The sequence below is a fragment of the Myxocyprinus asiaticus genome, chromosome 27 (assembly GCF_019703515.2).
Source record: "Myxocyprinus asiaticus isolate MX2 ecotype Aquarium Trade chromosome 27, UBuf_Myxa_2, whole genome shotgun sequence".
Lineage (NCBI taxonomy): Eukaryota > Metazoa > Chordata > Actinopteri > Cypriniformes > Catostomidae > Myxocyprinus > Myxocyprinus asiaticus.
In genome coordinates, this window is record NC_059370.1 from 28,871,512 (window position 1) to 28,897,191 (window position 25,680).

General features: G+C 37.2%; 1 protein-coding gene across 14 annotated transcripts in view; it reads left to right on the top strand.

The window, feature by feature from the left end:
- The window catches only part of LOC127418262 (ensconsin-like), a 68,702-nt gene that overhangs the window by 18,385 nt on the left and 24,637 nt on the right, over positions 1 to 25,680 (top strand). For 12 of the 14 annotated variants that reach the window (XM_051658756.1, XM_051658755.1, XM_051658759.1 and 9 more), the window contains 3 exons: positions 15,137 to 15,238; positions 20,300 to 20,380; positions 22,046 to 22,209. In XM_051658756.1, coding sequence (XP_051514716.1) covers positions 15,137 to 15,238; positions 20,300 to 20,380; positions 22,046 to 22,209 — 347 coding nt within the window. Of the gene's footprint in view, positions 1 to 13,084; positions 13,482 to 15,136; positions 15,239 to 20,299; positions 20,381 to 22,045; positions 22,210 to 25,680 lie in introns of all 14 variants that reach the window. The other 2 variants (XM_051658765.1, XM_051658757.1) reach the window with 2 other exon arrangements.

The window sequence follows — 25,680 nt, forward strand, 5'->3', positions numbered from 1 at the left end:
AGTTTAGCTGTAAAAAGGCTTATCAAACTGTTGGATGCCATAAACTACATGTTGCACCACCACAATATTTATAATCTAACAGCCAGTGTATTCATGCGCAGTGGCGGGTAATTTCGCACATATACCCACCACTGTCGACAAGGAATGCCGTTAGACACAAAGACGCATGCTTAAGGAAACACACCTGATTATATTTTGAAGAACAGATGAAAGAAATGCAGGTGATGTGAGTGTCTGATTTGCTTTTGTTCAAAGTTCATTTGCGCTTTGGCGCCAATGCGGGCAGTGCGACTGTCTCGCAAAACACGCGCTAATGGTGCGTTCTCATTGGTTTTTTTTCAGTCACCTGGGAGCAGTTTGTAAGAATAGTGTTGTCTAAGAGAACACTGCACAGAATCTCAGACTATCTCAGTATGCAGATGCAAATAACGTGCAACGAGACTGGGACTACAAGTGAATTGTCATGTGTATCATAATTCAGTACAGCCCCGGAAAAGTTTACTCTTTAGCCTCCATTTGTATGTAGCAAAATTATCATTATGATAATAGTAATTATCTATGGTAATATACTGTATGTTATATTTTATGTTCTAAAATAACATTAGTTTGATAAGTTAAAATGATATATTGTATATATTTGTTGAATAAAAATGGACATAATGCAGCCCTATGCATTCCTTTGCACTAACTAGTCATCTAGCTCAGACAATGCACTGACTGGTCAGTTGGTAGTTTTAAATTGGTAGTTTTGCATATCCCTAACTTTTACCTTCAAATGATATATTACAGAGTGAAAACAATTGTCATTTCAGACACAACTGTTCTTCAATAGACATTTCTTTAAGAAAAATGACTTTTTTAAAAAAAAATCTTTTTATGAAGTTTTTATATCAAAACATCAAATCACAATACTTACAGAATCATAGTACACATTGAATCGGCTAGGAAATATCGTTGTAGTATCGTATCGGGAGGTCTGTGGCAATTCCCAGCCTTATTATCGTCTTTGCATATTAAAGGAGTAGTTCTCCCAAAAATGATAATTCTCTCATCATTTACTCACCTTTATGCCTTCTCAAACTCGTATGATTTTCTTTCTTCTGTGGAACACAAAAGAAGAAATTTTGATGGAGGTATTAGGTGTTTTTTTTCTCCATGCAATGCAAGTCAGTGGGGAATCAATGAAAATGACAAAGGCAACATAACGGTAATTCATACAACTCAATTGCTTTAAATCATGCCTTCTGAAGTGATGTGATCGATTTTGGTTGAAAACTAAAATGTAAAACAAAATTCACTATAATCTATTTCACTAATATTTTGACATCTGCAGTCTCCTTGGTGCAATCATGATTTGAAGCTGAAAAATTGAAAAATTTTACAAATGAAAAATTAAGTGCAATTAAAATGTGTCTTGTTCAACTTTTTGAAAGATGGCTTTTCAGCAATTGTGATGGGCAACATCTCTTTGGCAACAAACCTATTTCATCCATGCATTCTCCATCATGGGCAAATACATCACTTATTTTGGGTTGTTGCAGGTTAAATGTTGATGTTTTATTACGTTTCATCCCAGGAACCAGTTTAGCTGCTACGGAAGGGTAATGACTTTGAATGTGTGTGAATAAATTCGTTTTGTTCCCTCCTAGGGCAGGGCGATATGTAAGAAATGTTCACGATATTTTTATTTAAAAAAATATATATATCACCATATCTAATTACATGGTCAACCCCCCGGCTGAGGGATCGGTGAATATTCTTGCTTTAGTGATTTTGCATTGAAAATTATTTAAAAAATGAAAAACTTAAACCAGCGACATTTCTAAATTCAAATTGCACTTCAAACTAAATGAAAAAGCAATTAAAATAACGAAGTGGTCAACAAAATAAATAAAATCATATATAACCGCCTTTACATTTACCATCACGCAAGTATCCGTCTTATAATACAAATTAAGATGTAAAAACTATTCTAAATGTAAAAATAATAATTATAATGATGATAATAATCACTGAAATATAAATCATGGTTCGAGGTGAACGTGTTTCTGTATTATTTTATGATTTAATCTCAGATGTGTAGGCTGCAGAGTTGTAGTCACAACAAACTGCTCTGTGGAAATAAAGCAAACTGAGCTCAAAGCACCTCCTGAACTGACATGGTCTGAGGTCATTTGCAGCATTCTCACAGACAATACTATTCTTGCAAAAAAATTAAGAAGACTGAAACAAAGAAAGAGTGAGAACCCTTTACATACACATGTTCCACGAGACTGCACTCCTATGTCTATTCGCATAGACAGCCTTTCTGTCATCTGTTCTTAAAAATATAATAAAGTGTGTTTCTTCAAATGCGTGTCTGTGTGTCTAACAGCATTTCTTGTGTCATTACGAATCCGAGACATCTTAGTTACTCACCATGCACATTATAATCACTACCTGCAATTATATGTCTTCTGTCAGTGTGCGTACTTTGCTTCCTGTGTAATTTGATACATTGGTAAAGAACATCTGGCGTTATTTAGGTTCATTTATCATGAGTCGCAAACTTTTCATTTGGAAACTATTCTTTATTTAAGGCTATTCTGTTCGTTAGGCTATTGTATTGATATTGGAAGTTCCGTTCATAATGTTTCCCCTTTTTACCCAGTATAAAATTTCACACCGGTGTTGTCTATTTTCCCAAGTAAAACCGGTAACACCGTACACCGTGGCAACCCTAGTTGGACCCCATTGACTTGCATTGCATGGACAACAACACCTAATACCTCCAGCAAAATATCTTCATTTTTGTTCTGCAGAGGAAAGAAAGTAATACGAGTTTGAGATGGCATAAAGGTGAGCAAACGATTAGAGAATTATAATTTTTGGTTGAACTATTGCTTTTAAGCCTGGATATAATAAATTATTTTAACACTGGAATAATTACACACTTTCGCTTTAACTGGTCTGCTCAAAAAGCCCTGTCAAAAAAAACCCTAAGGTCTCTTTTCTTGGTTTGGAGACAAATTTAAACATAATCAGCCATCAAAGCAAATGACAGTCAATGATGATGATGACTCATTTACTGTGTGCTTATTGGTACTAGGAATGGTCTAATTTCCTATGTAAGATAGCTATAAAGTCTACCAGCTGTATGCAATCCAATGTATATTTGTCCGTTTGATAAAAACCTTACTCAATATGCCCATAAAGACCATGTATACTAATTGCATTTGTGCTAAGGAACAGATTGAGGTCAGTGTGAGTTTGCCTTCATTGTCTCCGCATCATGAATGTATTTGCTTTAGTGCAAAAGGTCTTGGTCCAGATAATGTCTCCATTGTGGAGCTGTGTGTGTCCATTGTGGAGCCGGTGTTCATTTGCATGCCGCGTGTTGCAGAGCCCACAGTGTGAGGTTCAGAGTATGACTCGGATGATGTTTGCATATTCAGTGGGTCTGATGGACTATGGACCGAGTGCACTTCAGACAGATCTCTCCTCCTCATATCATCCAAAGCTTCAAATGAGCCATTCGGACAGTGAAGAGAACAAAAAATAGAACAACACTAAATTCATTTCAGAGCAGCTTGCTTATCATATAAACATGTAGGCCTACTTTAAAGAAGCATTTGGTGCAGGTGTGTATATTGGGATGTATATTCAGCAGAAATTACCCAGACTGCTCTTTGGTGGCTATTTTGGACCTATCAGTGGTTGCAGTTGAACATTTAAAGTTATTTTAAACTATGGATGTGCAAAACTAGCCTTCACATTTAAGTTATATACAACTAGTCAGTGTTAAAGAAGCCCTGTAGTATTAGGTTTTTCCACTGTACTGATTCAACCACACTGCTCTTTTTTTTTTTTTTTTTTTTTTTTTTTTGTGACCTCATCAGAGAAGGTTTTAGCATGCTTACAGTCAGTCAGCGCAAACTATAGAGACATGATTTTAGCCCTGAATTATGCTTACCATTATATTAATGATAGGCCTATTTGTAATTGTGACAGCAGTAGTTGTAAAATTGATAGGTAGCAGTAAAACTACCTATCAGCATTGTATCAGCTTGGTTTATGTCTTAAATATTTAACTTGTATTAAACATTTATGCTAATATATAGATATATAGATATAATATATACACACACTGTATAAAAATAAACAGACTAGTCTGCCTCACATATAACTGCCGATTAGGCAGTTGTTGGACCATCCTGTCCCATCCTTATTTTAATCTTAGCAGTAAAGAAATTAAGGTAGGCAAAAAATGGCACATGTTGTTGATTCCTTTCCTTTTATCGCCCCTGGAAATGTAGTTAATTGATGCATCATCATTAAAGTGCTCTGTGTTTTATTAGGATTGTGTATTTTTGGGCCAGATTCTGTGACTGTCTAGCCAATCCATAATTGTGTATTCTGCTCACGTCCTGGCTTGAGTGTCTCTCATCAACAGTTGCTACTCAACTTCCATGCATGAACTACGGCAAAGGAGAACTCCAAAAGTCTTAGACAGGCTTGTACATTTTGCATGAAAGTGTTGAAAAATTGTAATCTCACTCATCTCATGCTGTTCTTCTCTTGCCTCTTTCACCAAGAGGATGAATTGCTTGCCTTTATTCAGAAGCTGCAGTCTGAGGACCTAGACATAACGTCCTCCTCCTCCATCTATCTCCTGAACACCCACAAGTGTGCAGTCTGCATCGCTCATTAGGCAACACTTCATCATACTTGACTTGACACATATGCATTAGGGGTGTAACAGTACAAATTTCTCACGGTTCAGTTTATATCACAGTTTTATAGGGGTGTAACGATTCACTTGTTTTCTCAATGAACTGATTACTAATCCTGCTGATTCATATGCGTCCATCTTGAAATATGATTTTTGAATCGAGAATCATTAGTGTTGGTCAATAATCAATTTAAACTCTTAAAAATCAAATGAATCTTGATTCAGCAAATGAGTACACAATATTTTAGAATATATAAATAATAAATTAGTTACATGTGTGATTTAAATGAGACATGCGTGGCTTCATTCTCTCCCCTCACAGACACGCGCTGCACTCTTCCATCACCCTTCACGGGATCTCGCCTGCTCTCCGTTCCATCCGTAACGCTCTCTGAAATTTTTACTGAGCAGCTTTCTCAGTCTTTCAAGCACCTTGTTAGTCAGATGCAAGTGGTTTTAGGGGGAAATACATACTTGTTCTATAGAGAGCATTTGATTGGAGCAAAAATCTGTGTAATGCAACATGAAGCATCAGTATGTTTGGGCCATTTTCGTGGAAGAGAAAAATTTTGTTTTAAATGCATATATCTGCTAAAAATATGCTTATTTTTGTGTACTTTTACGGGTACACTAGTGCATATATGACTTTAAAGCTAATAGACATGGGCTAAAAGCCACAAAACTCTTATTTTTTATTTCATGGTTAAAAGCTGGGTCAACTCTTGAGCTTTATATTAGTGATGTAAATTTCCACCAGCTGATAACCCCCTCTGTTTTATTGTCAAATTTCTGGTGGAGCCTTTTTTACCATCATTTGAGTTTTTGGGTAAATGTACCCATTAAGCCCATCAAAATCTGTTTTTAATAGAGCTGTCACTATCGATTATTTTGGTAATCGAGTAATCTAACAACTATTCTGACGATTAACCGAGTAATCGGAATTGTTTTTTTTCGCATATTGCAAAAAGTTGTCGAGGTGAAGTCACGTTTGGTTAAAATGCATTCATTAGCCTAAGTTTTGATGTATTTTTTCAATTGAATAACAGTTGTGCAATTAATATCTAAAGCCAACAAACACCCAAAGCAGATCTATAATATAAAAAGATGTATATGCAAGCTGAAAGAGATTGCTTCTCCAGGTGTGCCCAACTTTAAAAAAAAAAAAAAAAAAAATGCAAGATCTACTTTTTTCTTTAACTTGTTGAACATGATCTACCCATTTCAGTTTAGAACTCAAATAAGAGAAAACAGGCCATGGAAATAAAATATTTTATCTTTTCAGAAACAATGTCTGCCCACCAATCTTGTTTATTGAGGATAAGTTATATACATGGTTAAACTATTTTATAGAGATATAAAAGCCATTTTATTTGTTTGTTGTTTTTTTTAACTATCATTTAATCACGTGAGATACACTTTTTTCACTCTTGCATTGCTGTCATTGTTGTGAATGTGTTATAGATCACAAAAGCTTGTCGCTTGCCACGTACCATGTAAAATGTCCTTAAGCATCTGGACATTCAGTTCCTTACTGAGTAAAAACTGTTAATAATTTCGCATGCGGAGATTTCTCCCTCAGGTTAGCCAAAGTTTTTATATTATGTCTGTGGGGCCCGAGACGCGCAGCTGTGGCTTTAACAGCAGACTCGCACATTGAAATTTAGCTGACAGCATACAGACAGACCTGCAGTTTTATTCTGTAAATAAAGTTCTCTGGATTCCCATATTGAGTTTTACCTGAAAATTGCCATAAACTATAAAATATTTATTAGAAGTGGTGCACTGCGATCTATTTTTTTAACCAATCACAAAATTTAATTTACAAGAGGAGAAAGATCACATTAGATTCAAATGGTATTTCATTTACACAGAACAGAACTCAAATGATAATTCGCTGAAAATAACTTTCTTGGATCATCTGGATTCGGTCAGATTTATTGAACAGAATGCGTTTGTGCATCACTGCGTGTGTAACTTTAATCATGTCTGACGGATGTCTTTATCATGACATTATATTATGTTGCTTCATAAATGCCTATATTTCAAGTCACAGTGTAGATAAGTAGGTTTAGAGTGCATTCCAATGTGTTCAGCGTGTCCCGCGTGGCAATTAAGGGGTCAACTTCTCTCGCGCATCTGGACACATAGCACCGCAAACGCATGCAGATGCGCTTACCGTGTGTGTGTCCGGCGGGTTTGTGAAGACTGGATGTCATCTTTTCAAGTGCTGTTGCACTGCTGAAGGGATGATTTTTCTGGTTTTTTCGGTTTTTCTGCATTGTTTTTCAAGTCTTAAGTGAAGCGCTGTCACACAACTGACACCTTTGGTCATCATGTGTTCGCACCCTTGTCTGTGGACTGCGTCACTTCCACCTTATTTTCGATTTGGCAATTTTGTAATAGAGGGATTTTTTTTTTAATCAATGTAAAGCGAGTAATCATGACAGCCCGTGTTTTTAGACATTTTTCATTTATATTTCCTTCATTTGTATAGAAAAAATTAGGGATGCATCGATCCGATACATGGATCAGTATCTGCTCCGATACTGAAGCTTTTAGACAGATCGGCTATCGGTCCGATGAGCCCGATCCAAATCCGATACTGTGTGTTAGTCATGTTCGTTACTGTCAAGCTCCAAAAATTACATTAAAGAACCATAAAAACACCATTAAAGCAGTTCATATGACTTGTGCATTTTATTCAAAGCCACTTGAAGACATGCGATAGCTCTGTGAATCACAAAAGGCTGTGTTTTATAAGTAAATATATAGTATGTGCAGCGCCAGCGCATTAGTGAATGGTGCTGCTCTGTTGACACAAACTCATGCACAGACTGGTGATGCACTCGTGGCTATTTTTAGCCTTCATATTTGAGCGCTACTCAAAAACAGCATCTCAGATGTAGATGCTCAATAGTTCGATTCACTTATAATATGCATTTAGAACGGCACCAGAGGTACATTTTACCAGAATTTGAATAAGAAGCAAATTAAACTACTGTGAACTTGCCTACAAACAGACACATACAGGACTTCCTGGAGAGTTTAGAATGTCAAAATAAAAGTGTGAGGGTTTAAAAAGTGCACGATTTAAATGTATTACTGTTGTATTTAAAATTACAATTAAAAGTAAATAATAATAATATTAATAACAATTTATTATTATTATTCATCATTGGTATTTGTTTACAATTTATAACAATGTTTAAGTTGAATGGTTTCCAAAAAATAACTGTGTGAATGAAAAGTGTCCAGATGCAAGTTGAAAAATGTTTTGGGGGAAAAAAGGCAAAAATAAAACACTGGTTTCTTTTCTACTGAAGACTTGAATACTGGAATTACTGTTAATTTTGCTGCTACATTATCCAGTATACTAGTTAATAATAAAGTGTTTCTTAACTACATAATGTGTAGTTAGAGGTTTGTGTTTCTTTACATATTAAAGAGTACTCCCAATTAGTTCCACACAATAATGTAAAGATATTCTAAACTGATTATGCAAAAAAACAACACTGGTATCGGCTTGGGATCGGTATCGGCCGATACTGAGATTTCCGATATGGGGATCGGAAGAGGAAAAATGGTATCGGTGCATCCCTAGAAAAAACATGGATAAAATTAACGATTAATCTCTCATTTGAAGTTTTATGTAAATTCCAACAATTTCTCAAATATTAAATAAAAATTATTAATGAAATATGTGAAAAGTCGGAAATGGGCTTAAACTGTACATGATGTACCATTTAAGCCCATAGGTGTTCCAATTATGCCCACTTTTTGATTAATTGAAAAATATCAATATTTTGTTTACAATTAGTAAAACATATCCAACATAACTGGTAAACATAATTTACCATTTACAGCAACACATGAATTCTTTATTATGTAAAATACATCAGTAGGTAAACAGTTAATCTATTTAGTTAACATACTAAATACATTCAGCACCACTGAAACATTTAAAAGATGCATTAAAGCTACACTATGTAACTTAAAAAACAACAAAATGTTATTAATGAGAGAGTGCAACAAAAATCCTTCTTCCAAACCATGTCTTTACCCAAATACGCTTTGATAAACCTATAATAATGATTTATATTATAGAGCTGTCAGGACGGATTTCGCGGGAAATTGCATGCATACGTCATTCGCCCGTGCGTGTCACATCATTTCCATACACAGAGAAAATAAGATCCGGCTACTGTAGCACCCCGCCCCATGTTCCACTAGTCAAGATGGGCCCCCAAGATGATCCGGTAGCCTTCCTGGAGCACTTTGAGTGGACAGCAGGGGCCTGCGGATGGCCGAGCACCCAGTGGGCGGTCTGGTTAATACCACTGTTGTCCGGAAAGCCCAATATGCAGCAGTTACCAACGGAGAACCTTCTGGTGTACGCCGACTTGAGGAAAGCCATCCTGCAACAGGTTGGCTGGACACCCGAGTAGCAGCGCCAACGCTTCCACTCGCTGACCATTGGTGAGCATGGCCGCCCGTTAGCCTTCGCCCAGCAGCTCCGGGACACCTGCCGGAGGTGGTTGCTGGCTGAGCAACGTGACGTCGGAGCTGTGATCAACCTGGTGGTACTGGAGCAGTTTTTGCTAGACTTCCGAGAGGGCCGGCGGAGTGGGTCCAGTGCCACCGCCCTGCGTCGCTCCAAACGGCCATCCAGCTGGCAGAGGACTACATGGTGGCGTATTCGGGAGCCAGCGAGCCCCAAGGTCCTTCTCTCTCTCTCTCTCTCTCATATCTCCCCTCATTCCCCTTCTTTCCATTCTGTTCCTCCTCCCCCGGATACATGGAGTGTCCCCTCCCAAACCGGCTCCTAGGCTCCAGGGACTGCACTAACCGACGGTTTCCCCTGCTCTCCACTCTCACTCCCAGGTTAGTGGATCCACTGCTATGGGCACGGGTGTAGAGCCTGGGCCGGTCTGTTGGAGCTGCGGGGAGCCCGGGCATTTCCGAGACCAATGTCCGGTGATGGAGGTGGGGACATTGGTTTGCGTCCCCGACGCGCCACAGGCCGTCCCTGAATGAGCTGGGATGTACTACATGCAGCCAAACCTCCATCCATCAATGCCTGGTTCAAGACGAGGCTTTGGGTGCTAGTCACAAGGTGAAGGTAAGGTATGTGCATGAGGATATCCACAATTATCCTGTAGTGACTGATAATTCAATTTCGTGGACAGAAGCATAGTGTCGAGGCTGAAGTTAATTCCTGCCTCACCCATCCCCTAATTTTGGGCATGAATTGGCCAGCGTTTTCCACTTTATTAAGAGAAATTTGTGCAGGTGGGTCCTGTAACAGAGCGTCTTGGTGTGGGATTTGTGATGCACTGGTTGGGGAGGCAGAGCTGGGGCCGTCTACATCAGGATGATGTAAGAGAGGGGGAAGTCTCTGCTTCCCCAGCACTTAGAGAATTCCCCGCTGAGGATTTCCCTCTAGAGCAGATGCGAGACGAGACTCTTAAGCACACCTTTGAATAAGTGAGAGGGATTGATGGTCAACGACTTCAGCCAGACATTGCACTCGCATATCCATACTTTTCTATTATAAATGACCGGTTGTATCGAGTGATGCAGGACACTCAGACAAAAGAAGATACAACCCAGTTGTTGATACTGAAGAGCCATCGGGAAATGTTATTCCAGAAAAGACATTGAACTGTCTAATGGCCCGTTTCTATTGGTCGGGCATTCGTGGGGAGGTTTGCAGATGGTGTCCGGCATGCCGTGGATGTCAGCAGGTGAATCCGCCGGCCACCCCAAGAGCGCCTTTGCGCCAGCTTCCTTTGACTGAGGTCCCCTTCGAAAGAATTGGTATGGACCTTGTCAGGCCATTAGAGTGTACGGCACATGGGCATCTCTTTGTGTTGGTTCAGGTAGACTACGCAACGCGATATCCAGAAGCAGTGCCTCTACGCAACATTCGCGTGTCTTAGATGTCATGAGGGAAAATTCAAACAGCAAAAACGAAATTCAATACGATGTTGACCTGAGAGCAAAACTCCACACATTAGGGCAACTATCACAGGAGAATTTGCTACAGGCTCAAGAACGTCAGTCCCCGGCTGTATAACAGGGAAGCTCGGGTACGGGAATTTACACAGGGAGATAATGTCCTTGTATTACTACCCACATCAAGCTCTAAAGTGGCAAGGGCCCTTTGAGTTCACTTGGCGAGTCGGAAGTCAGTTATGAGGTTAAATCCAATGCCTTATATTGACGAACTGCTCGATCGGTTGGGTGCAGCTCACTTTTATTCGACACTGGATTTAACAAAGGGTTATTGGCAGATCCCCTTAACACCAATGTCCCATGAGAAAACGGCCTTCTCAACACCATTTGGCTTACACTAATTTGTAACCCTTCCGTTTGGTTTGTTTGGGGCCCTGGCTATGTTTCAGCCCCTTATGGACAGAGTCCTCAGACTGCACTCTGCGTACGCCGCTGCCTATCTGGATGACATCATTATATACAGTAATGATTGGCAGCGGCATATGCAGCATCTGATGGTGGTTCTGAGGTTGCTGTGATGGGCGAGTACTGGGCAGGCCAGATGATCAGGAGAAGAAAACAGTAAGGATCATCACATGGCAATGATTGTCTCTAACAGCTGTTTGTCATTGCAGTGAGAGTTGGAGATGGATTTAAGAGTGAGCTGGACCCCAGTGAGGGAGAGAGAGAGAGAGAGCTACCACACACACCCCGAGACTGTGTTAAGCTGTGTGTGCTGAAAAGCGTGATTATTGAGTGATGTGCTGAAAAGGCTATTTTGTGTTATAAAAGAAATACTGTTTGAGTTGGATTCGCCATCTCCCGCTTCCTCCTTGCAACCCCATTATGAACTTCGTTACAACGCGGTATCCATAAGAAACACGCTACACGCAATGTATCCTTTCATGGAAAATTCTGTAAAGCATGAATAATTCAGAATACTGGCTAATTTCCAAAAAGTAGCTAATAGTTCCATCTAAACATTATTATTTCAGGAGCTCAATTATATTTTTAAAGGAAATTTTTTGTCAAAAGTCAAACTATGACTAAAATGAAAAAATCGGAAACAGTTAACACTGGTACAGCCTCAGTTAATAAAGGAAGTGAAACTGAAATAACATTGTAAACTAAAAACATAAAACGAGGATTCAATAATGATGGGGGTAAAATATACTTTATTATACTTGAAAATAATATGCTTAAATATGCAATATAACAATGACAAGAAGTCAATTTCAGAAGTCATATATTTAGTAAACATGCACAGTAACTTCACAGCACAAGGTAGATACATCGCGATCGGTAAACACATGGGTAATGTTGATTCATAAAAGCATTAGAACCCAACCAGACAACGTACTGTATCCAAGCATTATAGCAGGTAAACAACTTCACCAAACAGATAACAGATAAACATCCATTCACACTGCAGCGCTGCTCTTCTGGACTGTGTGATTGTGACTGTCTGAACTGAACAGAACAGTATCCTCGGCCGGAAGACATGACAGCCGGTACTTCTTTCCTGTGTTTGCAGATATGACGTAATGACACAAGGAATGGCATAAGCAAGCAATTTTGTGCCAAATCTGACCCAACAGCTCAAAATACAAATCATTTTATAGGCTTACTGTAGATAATTGGAGTAAGGTTAGGACATTGTTTTGAACAATGATTGTTTATGTACTAAATCAATAATGGGAATTTGCTCATTTTTAACCAAAAACATCTTACATGGTGCAGCTTTAAAGTTAATGCATATTGACCTTAGTCAGCAGCAGACTAGAGATAAAGTATACGGAATGCAAATAATTTTTTTGATGAAATCGTTATTGGCAAAAGTAGTGTAAAGTGACTAAAATTTAAAAGCATAAAATGGCCCATTGAAATATAGTGATGTGGGCTTAAAGGGAGCATTGTGGGCTTAAATGGTACAGCAGTGATTTGTAGTTAAAAAGAGATAGTATTACTTACTACATGCAAGACAGTAAGAAAGAACATATCTAGAGTTCAAATAGATTCACCGAAGTAAAACATCACAAAGAAATATCTGCTTATGTACATAAATAATTTGCTATTATCATTCAAACTCCTCTTGCACAGATTGTTTTTTGTGCTACTGTAAGTGACAAATAGACAAAAGCAAAACGAAATATGGGCTTCTTTTTTATTTTATTTCACTTCAAAGTTGAAAGTGGTCTTAAAGGGTACTTTGGATTAATGGTTGAACTTGGCCCAGGTATACTTAGCTTTTGCGTGTTCTGGATCGGCTTGCACCTGGTCGGCTGCATTGCTTTTGTGAGTATACTCTTCTGACCGTGGCGAATACGAACGCATTTGACACATGCCCACTACAACTTCTTTGTGATTCTCTTTTAATAGTCAATGGCAGGCGCATGCACCAACGATGCGCACAGACGAGGACCGTGTCTACAAGTTGAGAAAATCTGGCCAGAACTGGATTATGACGAAATTTACGTCAAGCATACTGTGCGCCGGAGTGATCAGTAATGCGTACACACGAAGTGTACTTTGGCCTTTACTCTACTGGTCCTTACACTGCAGCACATGCCAGGCTCTGGGAACAAACATCCCTTCAGAAAGCCTGACACTCATATTCAATTTGTGGATTTCCAAATCTCACAGTGTACTAGAAGATTATCAGAAGAAGTTTAATTTTTTTTTAACATATTCTCATTGAGAAGAAACCAGTGGGTTTTGTCAGATGTTGGAACAATCCAGTAGATTGTGCCATGTGGTGCCCTCTCTTCAGCTAATGGTCAGTAGGATCTTTATTTTTACCATACAGACATCACATGCTTCTTCATCCTCAGCATTATCAATTTCACAACAAACACCCTCTCTCTTCCTCTCTCTTTTCACACTCTCTGTGGAAGGAGAGAACTGTTACAAAGGCACACATGCTTGTTGATAATGTTTTCTCTATATCCTTCCTGCCCTTCTGCTGACAACAGTTCTGCTGAAGAGCTTTATAAATGGTGTTTTGTGTTGAGCAACTTTTACTTTGAATTATAAACAGCGTCTTACTGGCCCAATGCTCTTGCCCACAAAAAAATTATAATAATAAAATCTAGCCGTCCTAACGGGTGGTCAGCAGCAGGCAGGACAAATACCTACATTGTGTTGAATCAAGCATTCCTACAGAGGTCTCTTTGAACTTAAACCATGCTTGGTTTTTACCCTTTGTTTTAGCAATAGTAGTTAGGGCTGGGCGATATGTAAAAAATATTTTTGTGATAATTACATCATCAAACACACACACACACACATACTTTATTGATTTTCCTTTAAAAATTTAATTCATTTATTGAAACACGAAAAACAAACAAAAGACATTTCTAAATTCAAATTGCACTTTAAATGTAAAAAGCAATAAAATAACGAAGTGATCAAAAAATCTTATTTAACCACCTCCCCAAATCCAAACATTTACCTTCTCCAACGACTCCATTTGCAAGCATCCATCAACACAGTTGGAAAATTACTAATAGCCTACAGATTAAGAACTAAAGACAATTATAAATGTTAAGACAATAATAATCAAAATACATAAGCCTAATAAATTCCCTTGTGTTCCCAAATTATTGCTGCCAAATGTGTGTTCTTATCGAATTTGTGTTTGTATTGCGTTTTGATAATACAGTTAATGCTGCCTAAAGAAAAGAAAATAAAAGGTTCAAGGTGAACGCGTTTTGCATTACTTTATGATTTAATCACTTTCGTCTTTGTTTATTTAACACAAAGATATATATATATATATTACTGAACCTGCAGAGTTGCATTCACAGTGCATGCCAACCGAGCGGAAATAACGCAAACTAAACTAACAGCACCTCCTGAGATGATCGGAGATAATTTTCAGCATTCTCATAGACGACATTATTCTTGCAAACAGTTTTCAGACAAATGAAACGGAGAAAAAAAGAGTGAAAACTCTTTACATGCATTTGTTCCACATGACAGGCTCGTGTTGCACGTCTCTGAACAAACAGCGAATCAGACACGAACATTGACAGCTTTGCTTTTGTCTGTTCTTAAAAATATGCACGTCTTTATGACTAACAGCATTTCTTGTCATGTGTCACTCCGATACAATTCACCGGCCTGTTGCGGGTAGATGAGCAAAATTACCCGTGCATGAAATACATTTGGATGACTTGCAAACTGGATTCAACCTCGTCGCATTTGGCGGGTGCTAGTTTCACACTCTGGCCACTGTTTAATATATTTTGCAACTTCCCAGATCCATAGTTTTGCAATTTCACGATATTGTCTATCATCATCTCTTTGCAATCGGCATCGGAATCTTTGTAAGACATCGTCGATATCCGATTACATTGTCCTATCGCCCAGCCCTAGCAGTAGTGCAACTAGTTATTGATCTACATGCATTTTATCTTGATGTATTTTCAGCTGCGGCTGCACAGGCGCAGGCAGAGGAACGGCGCAGCCAGGCAGGGAACAGCCCAACACCTGCAGATCCGGCCAGTACAACAAAGAGCCAGACCAGACCAGGTAACAAATGCCATGCATCAATATTCTGTCATTCTGTCTGTCTCTTTTGTATTGTATTTGTCTGTCTGTTTCTTGCATACACCTTCTGATAATTAGTGTCAGTGACATCACCAAGGGCATACTGTTACATAAATAGTACTTAAACTGTTAAATAAAAGAATGAAGAATGAGCCCTTTTCACACTTATGGGTTTTGGAATGCAGAAATAAATGATTGCAGGGTAAACTTCGATAGCCTTCAATGGGAAATTCATGGCAAGTATAATTTTTGCTTACCCATTTGCTCCAACATCAAATGAAAAATGGCACTATGATGTTTCCACAATTTTCCAAATGAAGAAAAAAAATTGAGAGCAATGGATTACAGTTTATATGTGTTAACATGATTTTAGTGTAATAAAATTGCTTGCTAACTTTTTCCGTTTAAAGTTATATCCAGTTTTGATATTATATCCAATGACTAGGTAATTCCGTAAACCCTAAAGTGATCGTAAAAACAAACAAATTTACAGCTACAAACTAATTTTAACAGAAGAATTAATGTAAGTGCTATTATAAAATTTAATGATACACCTAAATTAAAATTCTAGGCTGAAACCGAAAATTCTGGACACACTGGGCTGAAAACAGAACTATTATTTTAATTTAGGCTTTGTTTGGAATAATTGAGCAAATTCTACATTATTATTACATGTTATTATCAGGGATGCATCAAAACTAGCCTATTAAGAAAACCTTTATTGTTGTCTACTCTACTGGATAATGCAGGAGCAAAATTAACGGTAATTCCAGTGAAAATCTTCAGTTGACATGAAGCCAGTTCTGTTGTTTTTTTTAATATATTTGCTCATTTAAAATGTTTGAATTTGAATCGATTCATAATGAAATTCGATTTGATTAATGATTCGACTCAGCATTTTTTAAATGCATTTATAGTATTTTTTTAAATACTTCTAATGTGTCTTAAGCAAGAAAAAGAAAGGCAAACTACTTAAGATTGTTTATTGCACCAAAAGTAACTTAACAGAAAATGCATTAAATACATGTACATACAGGGTACTTGGAATACAATAACAGTACAAGAGTATAATGTGCCAATAAAATATTTCAGAGCTGAATATAGCTAGAAAATAGGGATGCACCGATACTAGTATCGGAATCGGGTCCGATACCGTGCTCATGTAAAAATGCTCCGATACCAAAAAAATTAGATACCATCTGACGTATGAATGTCATTACGTAAATATTCAACACACAGATTAAAATCTCGTCATGTCTTAGTGAGATTATTTAACAGCAAAAGCTGTGGTTTAATGAGATAAATAGATCGTTTGCACGTGCAGCGTTTTAAATGTGAGTGCTTGTGTGGAGCCGATGTTGTGCAGGCATAGAGACACAAACTGCTCATACTTTTATAGATCCTTGACTCATACATGGAAAACACAATTATGAGCATTGCATGCTCTGTTTGTAGCAGATGACAGCAGGCAGAGCACTAATTCACTTTTTAGCACAAGCCATATACAGGCTACATATTTATTTAAATAGTACCCTTTTGCGGTTTAATAATCACTTTTAGTCACATAGCGACCTGCTTTTCCTGATTGGAAATCTGCTGACATTTCGTCAGAGCTTCTTGGTCTAACAACACAGAAACACTTCAAAATAAAAGCTCCAGTAAAATAAAAGCTCAATTTAAATGAAAAAAGCATGACAGAAATGGATCACTTCTATATAGTAGTAGTAGTAATAATAATAATAAATCAATAGTAACTGCATTATATTTAAGCAATATCTCACATCTGTGATGCTCTATTATGCAGCACTTTATTTGACAAAAATAACTCCAGTGTTTAGGATTGTGCTGTGAGGTTCTGTATAAAATCACTTCATGATAAAAATAATACAATTTCATGTTGAAAGTTAAACTTTCATTTGATTAAAGTTTTTATTTATTTATTTAAACAGTTTTGTTGATGAAATTGAAATAAACTGCTGATATTGAGTTCAGGAAAAAAAAAGAAAAAAAAAACGGGTATCGGACTCAGTATCGGCGAGTACTAAAAAAAAAAAGTATCGATACATCCCTACTAGAAAATATTCCATATTTCACTATAAAAAGTCTTTGAATTGTACATTTAAAAAAAAAATAATTTGCATGACTTTTCCAGGCCTTGAAATCACTATTTAAAAATTCCCTGATATTTCCAGGTTTTCTGTGATCGTGGGGACACTGAATCAGTAAACTATTCCAAATATTACAACATTAAAGTAACATTATCTGACTACATTCAGTTTCAAAGAAAAGAGAAAGCAATCCTATAGATGACTTTAATTTAACTGTTATCTGCACACCAAGTCCCCAACTGAACAATGGTACCAGTAAAATGGCACTATTTTTTCTTATAGAAAATAACGGCTTAATAAGTTTCCTCACAATTAAATCACTTTATTTCAGTAGTGACCCAGTGTCAGTAATGAACTTTTACATTTATGGCCAATATTTGCCCCTATATCGTGTCTTATCCGTTTGTCAAAATGCCAATTTTTATTAATTAATTAATCAAATTCTTAAGTCTGAGAATGTACAATATATGTCTTACCTTAAAAATTGCATCAACATCAACCATATCAGAGGTTAAAAAAACAGAGGAATTCATTACAAGGGCATTTTTTGCCCACATATTTGATCTTCGGGTGCATTTTTATTATTTTTAATGCCATTTTTGCCCTAAATGCCCCTTAATTTCTGACCATGTAGTGGTCATGCTGTGAGTTGGCACCTGTATCAAAAGATTTGAGTGTGTTTGACTTGAGACATTAGTAGGGATGCACCGATCCGATACCTGGATCAGTATCGGCTCCGATACTGACGTTTTTAGACGGATCGGGTATTGGTCCGACGAGCCTGAGCCAAATCCGATACTATGTGTTAGTCATGTTCGTTACTGTCAAGCTCAAAAAAAATTACATAAAAGAGCCATAAAAACACAAAGTAGTTCATATGACTCGTGCATTTTATTCAAAGCCACTTGAAGACGTGCAATAGCTCTGTGAATCACAAAAGGCTGTGTTTTATAAGTAAATATATAAAATGCACGTGCAGCTCCAGCGCGTCAGTGAATGGTGCTGCTCTGTTGACATGCGTGCCTATTTTTAGCCTTCACGCGGTGTGCAATATTTGAGCGCTACTCACAAACAACATCTCAGATATTAATGCTCAATAGTTCGGTTCACTTATAATATGCATTTAGAATGGCACTGGAGGTGCTTTTTTACCAGAATTTGAATAAGAACTAAACTACTGTGAACTTGCCTACAAACAGACACATACAGGACATACTGGAGAGTTCAAAATGTCAAAATAAAAGCATGAGGGTTTAAAAGTTAAAGGTGCACGATTGAGATATATTACTATATATTACTGTTATAATATATTATTATTATTATTATCATTTGTTTACAAATTATAATACTATTTAAGTTGAATGGGTTCCAAAAAATAACTGTGTGAATGAAAAGTGGACTGATGTCTTACAACTAAATTGAACAAAAAAAGAGATCTGAATCCTTTAAAGTCCAGATGCAAGTTGAAACATTTTTGGGGGTAATAAAAAGGCAAAAATAAAACACTGGTTTCTTTTCTACTGAAGACTTGAATACTGGAATTACTGTTAATTTTGCTGCTACATTATCCAGTATACTAGTTAATAATAAAGTGTTTCTTAATAAGCTATACATTTATATTGAAATAATGTGTAGTTAGAGGTTTGTGTTTCTTTACATATTAAAGAGCACACCCAATTAGTTCCACAGAATAATGTAAAGATATTCTAAACCGATTATGCAAAAAAAAAAAAAAAAAAAAAAAAAAAAAACCTCACACTGGTATCGGATCGGTATCGGCCAGTACTGAGATTTCCGATATCGGAATCACAGCGGAAGAGAAAAATTGGTATCGGTGCATCCCTAGACAAGAGCACTATTGTAAGCTGTCATTTGTTTATATAGTGGCCATCCAGAGGAGATATCAGACATAAGGTGCTTGAAAGACTCGGAAAGCTGCTCAGAAAAAGTTTCAGTGAGAGTTACGGATGGAACAGAGAGCAGGCGCGATCCCGTGAAGGGTGGTTGAGTGCAGTGCAAACGTCTGTGGGGGCGCACACTCCGAGATGCACTAGAGAATGAAGCCACGCATCTCATGTCTCATTTACATTGCACATGTAACTAATTTAATACTTATATATTCTAAAGTACTGTATACTAATTGGCTGAATCGAGATACTTTTGATTTCTAACAATTTCAATCGATTATTGACCAACACTAACGATTCTCGATTCAAAATTCATATTTCAAGATCGATGCATATGAATTGTCAGGATTAGTAATCAGTTCATCGAGAAAACGAGCGAATTGATACACCCCTAGTCCATGTATGTTGCGTTCATTTGTTTTTCGTTTCGAAATAAGAAAAAAAAAATCAAGTATGCTTTGAATTGTTGAATTGTATTGTTTTTCATTTTAAAAGAAATAGGCAAAAAAAAAAACAAAAAAAAAACGGCTTGTTTTTTGATTAATCGTTTTGTTTATAAAATAAAAAAGCAAGAAATTAGCTAATTTCTCATGTTTATTTCTCCATGGAAATCAAATGAATATACAGCTTGAATATTTGATTTGGATATGTGGGTGGGTCTGAAATGCGATTGGTCAACCTGCGCAGTATAATTATTTGTAAGAGTTTTTTGCAATCCTGCTGGGGTTTGGTTATGTGAGGAGTTTGTTGTCACATGACCACCTCTGCACTCAGTAAGGCCATTACAGCACTTCCTTTACAGTGTCCTCATTGACACAGTGACTCAGTGTTAATACTATATCAGGTGTGGTGAGCTGATAGCTGAATCTGAAACCTGAGCTTCGTGTAAGACTATGCGAGAGGATTATCTGTGTATCAGATACTGGTGCAAACAACCGAGAGCCTTTTCATGGCCCAGGAAGTGTTCCAATTTTACATGATACGCTAACACTGTAATGTAGTGTTATGATGTGTGTTTGTGTTCTTAGTCATTGATGGGGCAGCCCTGAGGATAGACGACAAACTCCGAGTGGCCAAAGAGAGAAGAGAAGAGCAGGAAAAGCAACAAGGTGAAAAAACAATTTTTTTTTTTACTAGAGTAAACACTCCAATAGTTGCATTATCTCACACACACATAATTACCATACGCATTCACTGGCATGGAGATTTGTAGGCATTTTCAATCCATTATCTACAGATCTGAGCAACAGGCTTAAATGTGAGTTTCGCAGAGCAGAGAAAGGTCCAGAAAAGCTCAACATTATGTAATTGAGAGTCAAAAAATGCTGTCATGGCTGTCTTCGAAATATGAAAATCTGCTGATAGTGATTGAGTTTCTGGTGTATTAAATGCTTGAATCACATTGTTGCATGTTACTGGATTTAATTCAGATTTCAAATGCAGTTTGCATGCTTTAATTTGATTAGCTGTGGCTTGGTTTGCAAGAATTTAATTGATGCCATTTGCATTCTTTGGGCATTCAAGAATGAAGTCTGCATTTTTCCAACTGAAATAATGCATAAATTATAATTATATTGACAGTGTATTGAAAGCATTCATAGACAACCAAACTCGCTGTACATTTTGCAGACATGTAGCGTTTTAAGCGGTGTTGAGTGGCTTTCTACCATGCCAGTGGACATATACCATTAGAAGTGATGTTTTATTCATGTCATTCTCTTGAATTTAACACATTGTGGGAATGACCTAGGGCTGCACAGTATATTGAATTTATAGAAATATCGCAAATGTACATATTGTGATATGCATATCGCAAGGACTTGCGATATGGAATGATTTTTATTCTTTAAAAAGTTACCTTTATGGCGACGTGTATAGCAGAGAGTAGACTGGGTGCCCGATTGTCACTTGGTGTGTGTATGTGCATGCAGTGTGCATAGATGCACAGCAGTGTGTCATCCACCGCTGTTTAACCTTTCTGTTGAGATATGCTAGCTGCACACAACAACAAACTTGGCGCGAGGCATGATGTTTTGTGTGAATACATATTCACAACTGAGTTTTCTTTGCTAGAGAAAAGGGGGAAAAGTCTGATTTAATAATACTACATTACCGGAATACCAGACATTTATAACATGCGATCGCAGATTCTGTTGATGAATTACTGCTCATTTTGTTATATGAAAATGTCCACTTTATAGTGTTTATAATGTAAGTGATTGTAAGAGTACACATTGTGTTTCCTTGGTGTAGTTTGGGCTTGTTAATAAATAAAAGTCCCAGGTTATTCACTAAATGTTATTTTTTTCTGGTTATTATTGGGCTTTTGGTTGCACAATAAACTGCATCTGATTTCATTCAATTTGTACTCATCTAGCCTCTGTGTCTGGGCTGCCCCGTCACAGTACGGAAAGACTAAGAAAATTTTTTTAACACATTTTATCAGCTTTCTTTGTTTACTTCAGCTTTCTGTCTTGCTTCTGAAACCATCTAAATCAAGTAGTATTGTATTTTGTCAACTAAAACAGCCATTTGGCTCCTAAAATTTTGTTTGTGATCTCTGGGTTAGACAGTGATCCCCCCCCCCAATAAACTTCAGTATATTTGGGCGGTGGTGGATCTGATGTTCCACGCACTCCTATGACGTCATCATATAAAAATCGCATTATCCAACAACTTATTGCATATCGCACTTTTCCTCAATATCGTGCAGCCCTAGAATGACAACATACAAACTCACACATGCTTATATACATCTTGTGTGGTTCATTTAGCGGTGCGTGAGTCCCAACTCCTGGCACGAGAGCGCAAGGCCCGGTTGCAGGTTGAGCGTCAGATGGAGGAGAGACAGAAGAAGCTGGAGGAGCAGCGCAGGAAGGAGGAACAGAGGAGAGCGGCAGTGGAGGAGAAGCGGAAACAGAAATTAGAGGAAGAAAAGGTAAACTGTCTGGTTGTTTCCTCTGTTTTGTCCATTTAAAGGGTCTTAGACTTTGAACCCCCAACAGCAAAATTTTAATGCTAAAGTGGCTTTTCCTAAAGACTGTAATCCAACACACAAAGAGTATAATAACTTAAGCCATGCTAAAGAGCCAAGTCAATAGCCACATTTATTGTTTATTTATCCCCCACAAAATCGGTTAGGGACTTGTTTTTGTGCATGTTACTAACCTTCATGAATGAACTTTTTCTTTGTTCAAGTCTCGCATTGGCTTTTCTGCAAATTGCTTGTTCATATACACTTACATTTGACAACATAGCTCTTTTCCAAAACATAGTGAGCTGCCTAGCTGTTTACTGCCTAAATAGGCAGATGGCTTTTTAGGTAACATCCTTACTGAAATGGAACCTCAAAAGTGACCAATTTGGAACACTTAACAAAAGCAGCAACTCCGTGAGCCAAGAAAAAATATCACTTCTCATGTCAACCGAATGAGAGATGAGGCTTGCAGTTGATTCCAATAAAGTTTGATGTTGCCGTATTATTGCAAGTCATTAAGGGATTCTCTATGAAGGATTCATGTGATGCTGTAGTATTTGGTCAATAATATCCTAAAACATTACATTGGTGCTTACCATTTGGAACAGTCTTGCCTGTGATGCCTTAAAATGCTATCTAGGTACACAACTCACTTGTTTTTGAACAGAGCTCATGTGTTAGATATTTTTGAAGTTGTCTTAAACCTAAAATGTTTTCTCTAAAGGCCTTTGCACACCAAAGGCGAATTGCCAACAAATGGCCCTTGCACATAGAAAGCGACTGAACGTGAATGATCATCGTTAACACATTCACGACTTTAAGATAGGTGACACTAATCGACAAGCAATTTTACCCTGGTATGGTAGGTGCCGTAAATTACCTATCAGCTGGTTTGCCCTTCGCCCATCATTGATGAGAAGAAGAACAACAAGTTTACAAGCAAACAAGTTCTATAGCGAGCAGATCGAAAAAAGAAAACTGATTTCTCTTCAAGCTGCATTAGCGATGACGAGTGTGTTGTAGGGCTGCCACAACTAATCGATAAAATCGATCATTATCGATAATGGAAATCATCAACAATGAATTTCATTATCGATTAGTTGGATATTTGCAGTAAGCATGGACAAGCCCCGTCAGTGATGTCACTTCACAGACCAGTTAAAAATGTGTTGCATTATGAAACTCGTTTGAAAAACAATGGAGACAAGTTGTAGCGGAAAAAACACGACCCAAGTTGTCCAGCGCACGAGAGCACTTTATAAACACTTCAAAGAAGATCATAAGCCTACAGTTTAATGTGGAGCAGTTGCTGCGTCAGGTGCGTTTACAGAGTGCTTGTGCTGTTTGAAGCGCGAGAGTTGTTTCTCTCCAGCGCATCACTTTCATTTTACTGCTATTTTCTATGTTTTATAATATAAACATGTTATGAATTCAAAATCAGCCACGTATTTCGCAAAACTGTTTGTTCTTACAACAAACGAGTCTCCATTAAACTTTTAATGAGCAAGCGAGCGCGCGCATCAGCGTCAATCAAACCGATCGCAATGGAGAAAGGGAGCGCAATCATTTAGATTAAACTGTCCAACATCATACTATGATTTCAGTTTCAGTGCAATCAATTGTGCAGCTTTCATGGATATCAGACTGAAGTCTTAGCAGTCAAGGTGTGCCGGTTTTTAAAGTGTTTTCTTCTGCTCATGTAAGCGCATGTAATACAGTGAGCACCGGGATGAGTCTTTTCAAGCGCGAGAGTGAATCTGCACTGCGTTTACAGATGATTGTACTATATTAAATGGTATATAATGCTGAATATGATGCATAATAATGCTAAGGGTCCTGATAATGCCACATCATGTAATGTCTGATTTCACTAGTAAATTTATACAATGGCAAACATTATTTTACTGGATAAACATACACAATTTTTTTTTGAAGAATAGTTTAGAAGCATGTAATCAGTGAAAATACTATTTTAAAAACTATAATATTAAAATTTATAATTTCAGTTTTTTGAAAAATCATATTTTAATAAAATACAGTAAATAAAAGTAATTTTTTATCCGATTAATCGTAGAAGTAATCGAAGATTAATTTATTATCAAAATAATCGTTAGTTGCAGCCCTAGTGTGTTAATTTGCTCAACTAGAGAAAACATTTGAGACACTTTTACAAACTATTTCAGTTCACCTGTTGGACAAGTTAACTGGCAGTATTACACACAGTCTGAGGGGTTATTAGAAAGAACCAAGTGTAAAAAAATAATATTATCTTTTGAAACATTATCATTTGTAATAAGAGTGATTATATGCCACTGCCACTCATACTGTATATGCTTGTGTTAAGTACATTTGTTTAAAATCACTGCGTAATGCACACTCACTCACAATGACTGTTAAAATAAATGTAATTGTATCTTCTTTCCGTGTACATCTACTTGTGTTACACATTTGTTCAAACTCTTAAATGTGACAACATTTAAGCACTCCAAGACTCTTTATAATGCAAGCAATAAAACACAGATCTCACCCACCAAAACCCATCTTCAGTCTGACCCATTATTCGATACTTTAAAACTGCCAATGACCACTGTAAACAACTATTAACAATAGCACAGCAATAACAATATTGTTGAGATGTCACGTTTTTGGTGGACAGTGGCATTTTGAATACAAAGACAAAGTATACTGTATACACAGCAGTTCACTGCAAGTCAAAGTAATAGTATTTGGCGAAGAAAAGCACATAAGATCCGTAAAGTTGTTTATTAAAAAAAGGTAAATATGCCTTGATATATATTACAATAGAGATAAATAAAACTCATGTATGATTGAATTCAAAGGCAAAAAAAAAATGCAGCAATATGGAATAAATTATGAAGACAATCCACATAAGATCAGATAATTTGTAAAGGGGATGCAAGACAGTGATGTAGCAATATGCAAATAAAAATACACATCCTCACTGCTGGTTCAGGATTTCTTCCTCGTGTTACCTCAGCGTTTAATATTGGTGGTTTCAGTGCTTTAGCACCACTTGTTGCGCTGGATTTGGTAACTGCAACTGCTTCTTACAAGTGATCAAAAGTCATATTTTATTGGTCAGGGCATTTCATCGCCCGGCGAAGAAAAAAAAAAAAGGCTCACTTTTTTGGCTTGAATGTTCTCTCCAGGTGTAAATGGCTCGTAAGGAATCCATTGTTTCTATTCAAAATGTTTATTGTGCCAAGAAATTGCTGCGAAAATTCGCGTTTGGTCTGCAAAGGCCTTGAATTAAAAAATACAGATAGATTAGTGATGCTTTATCCCAAAGGTAACAGATGTCCAGTGTTTTATATGGCATGACTTTTTGCCATCTCCATAATAGACTATAAGAAAAAGGTTATGTCAATTATTTGAATGTTCTGCATGTCCTGCATCATTAACACATTAATT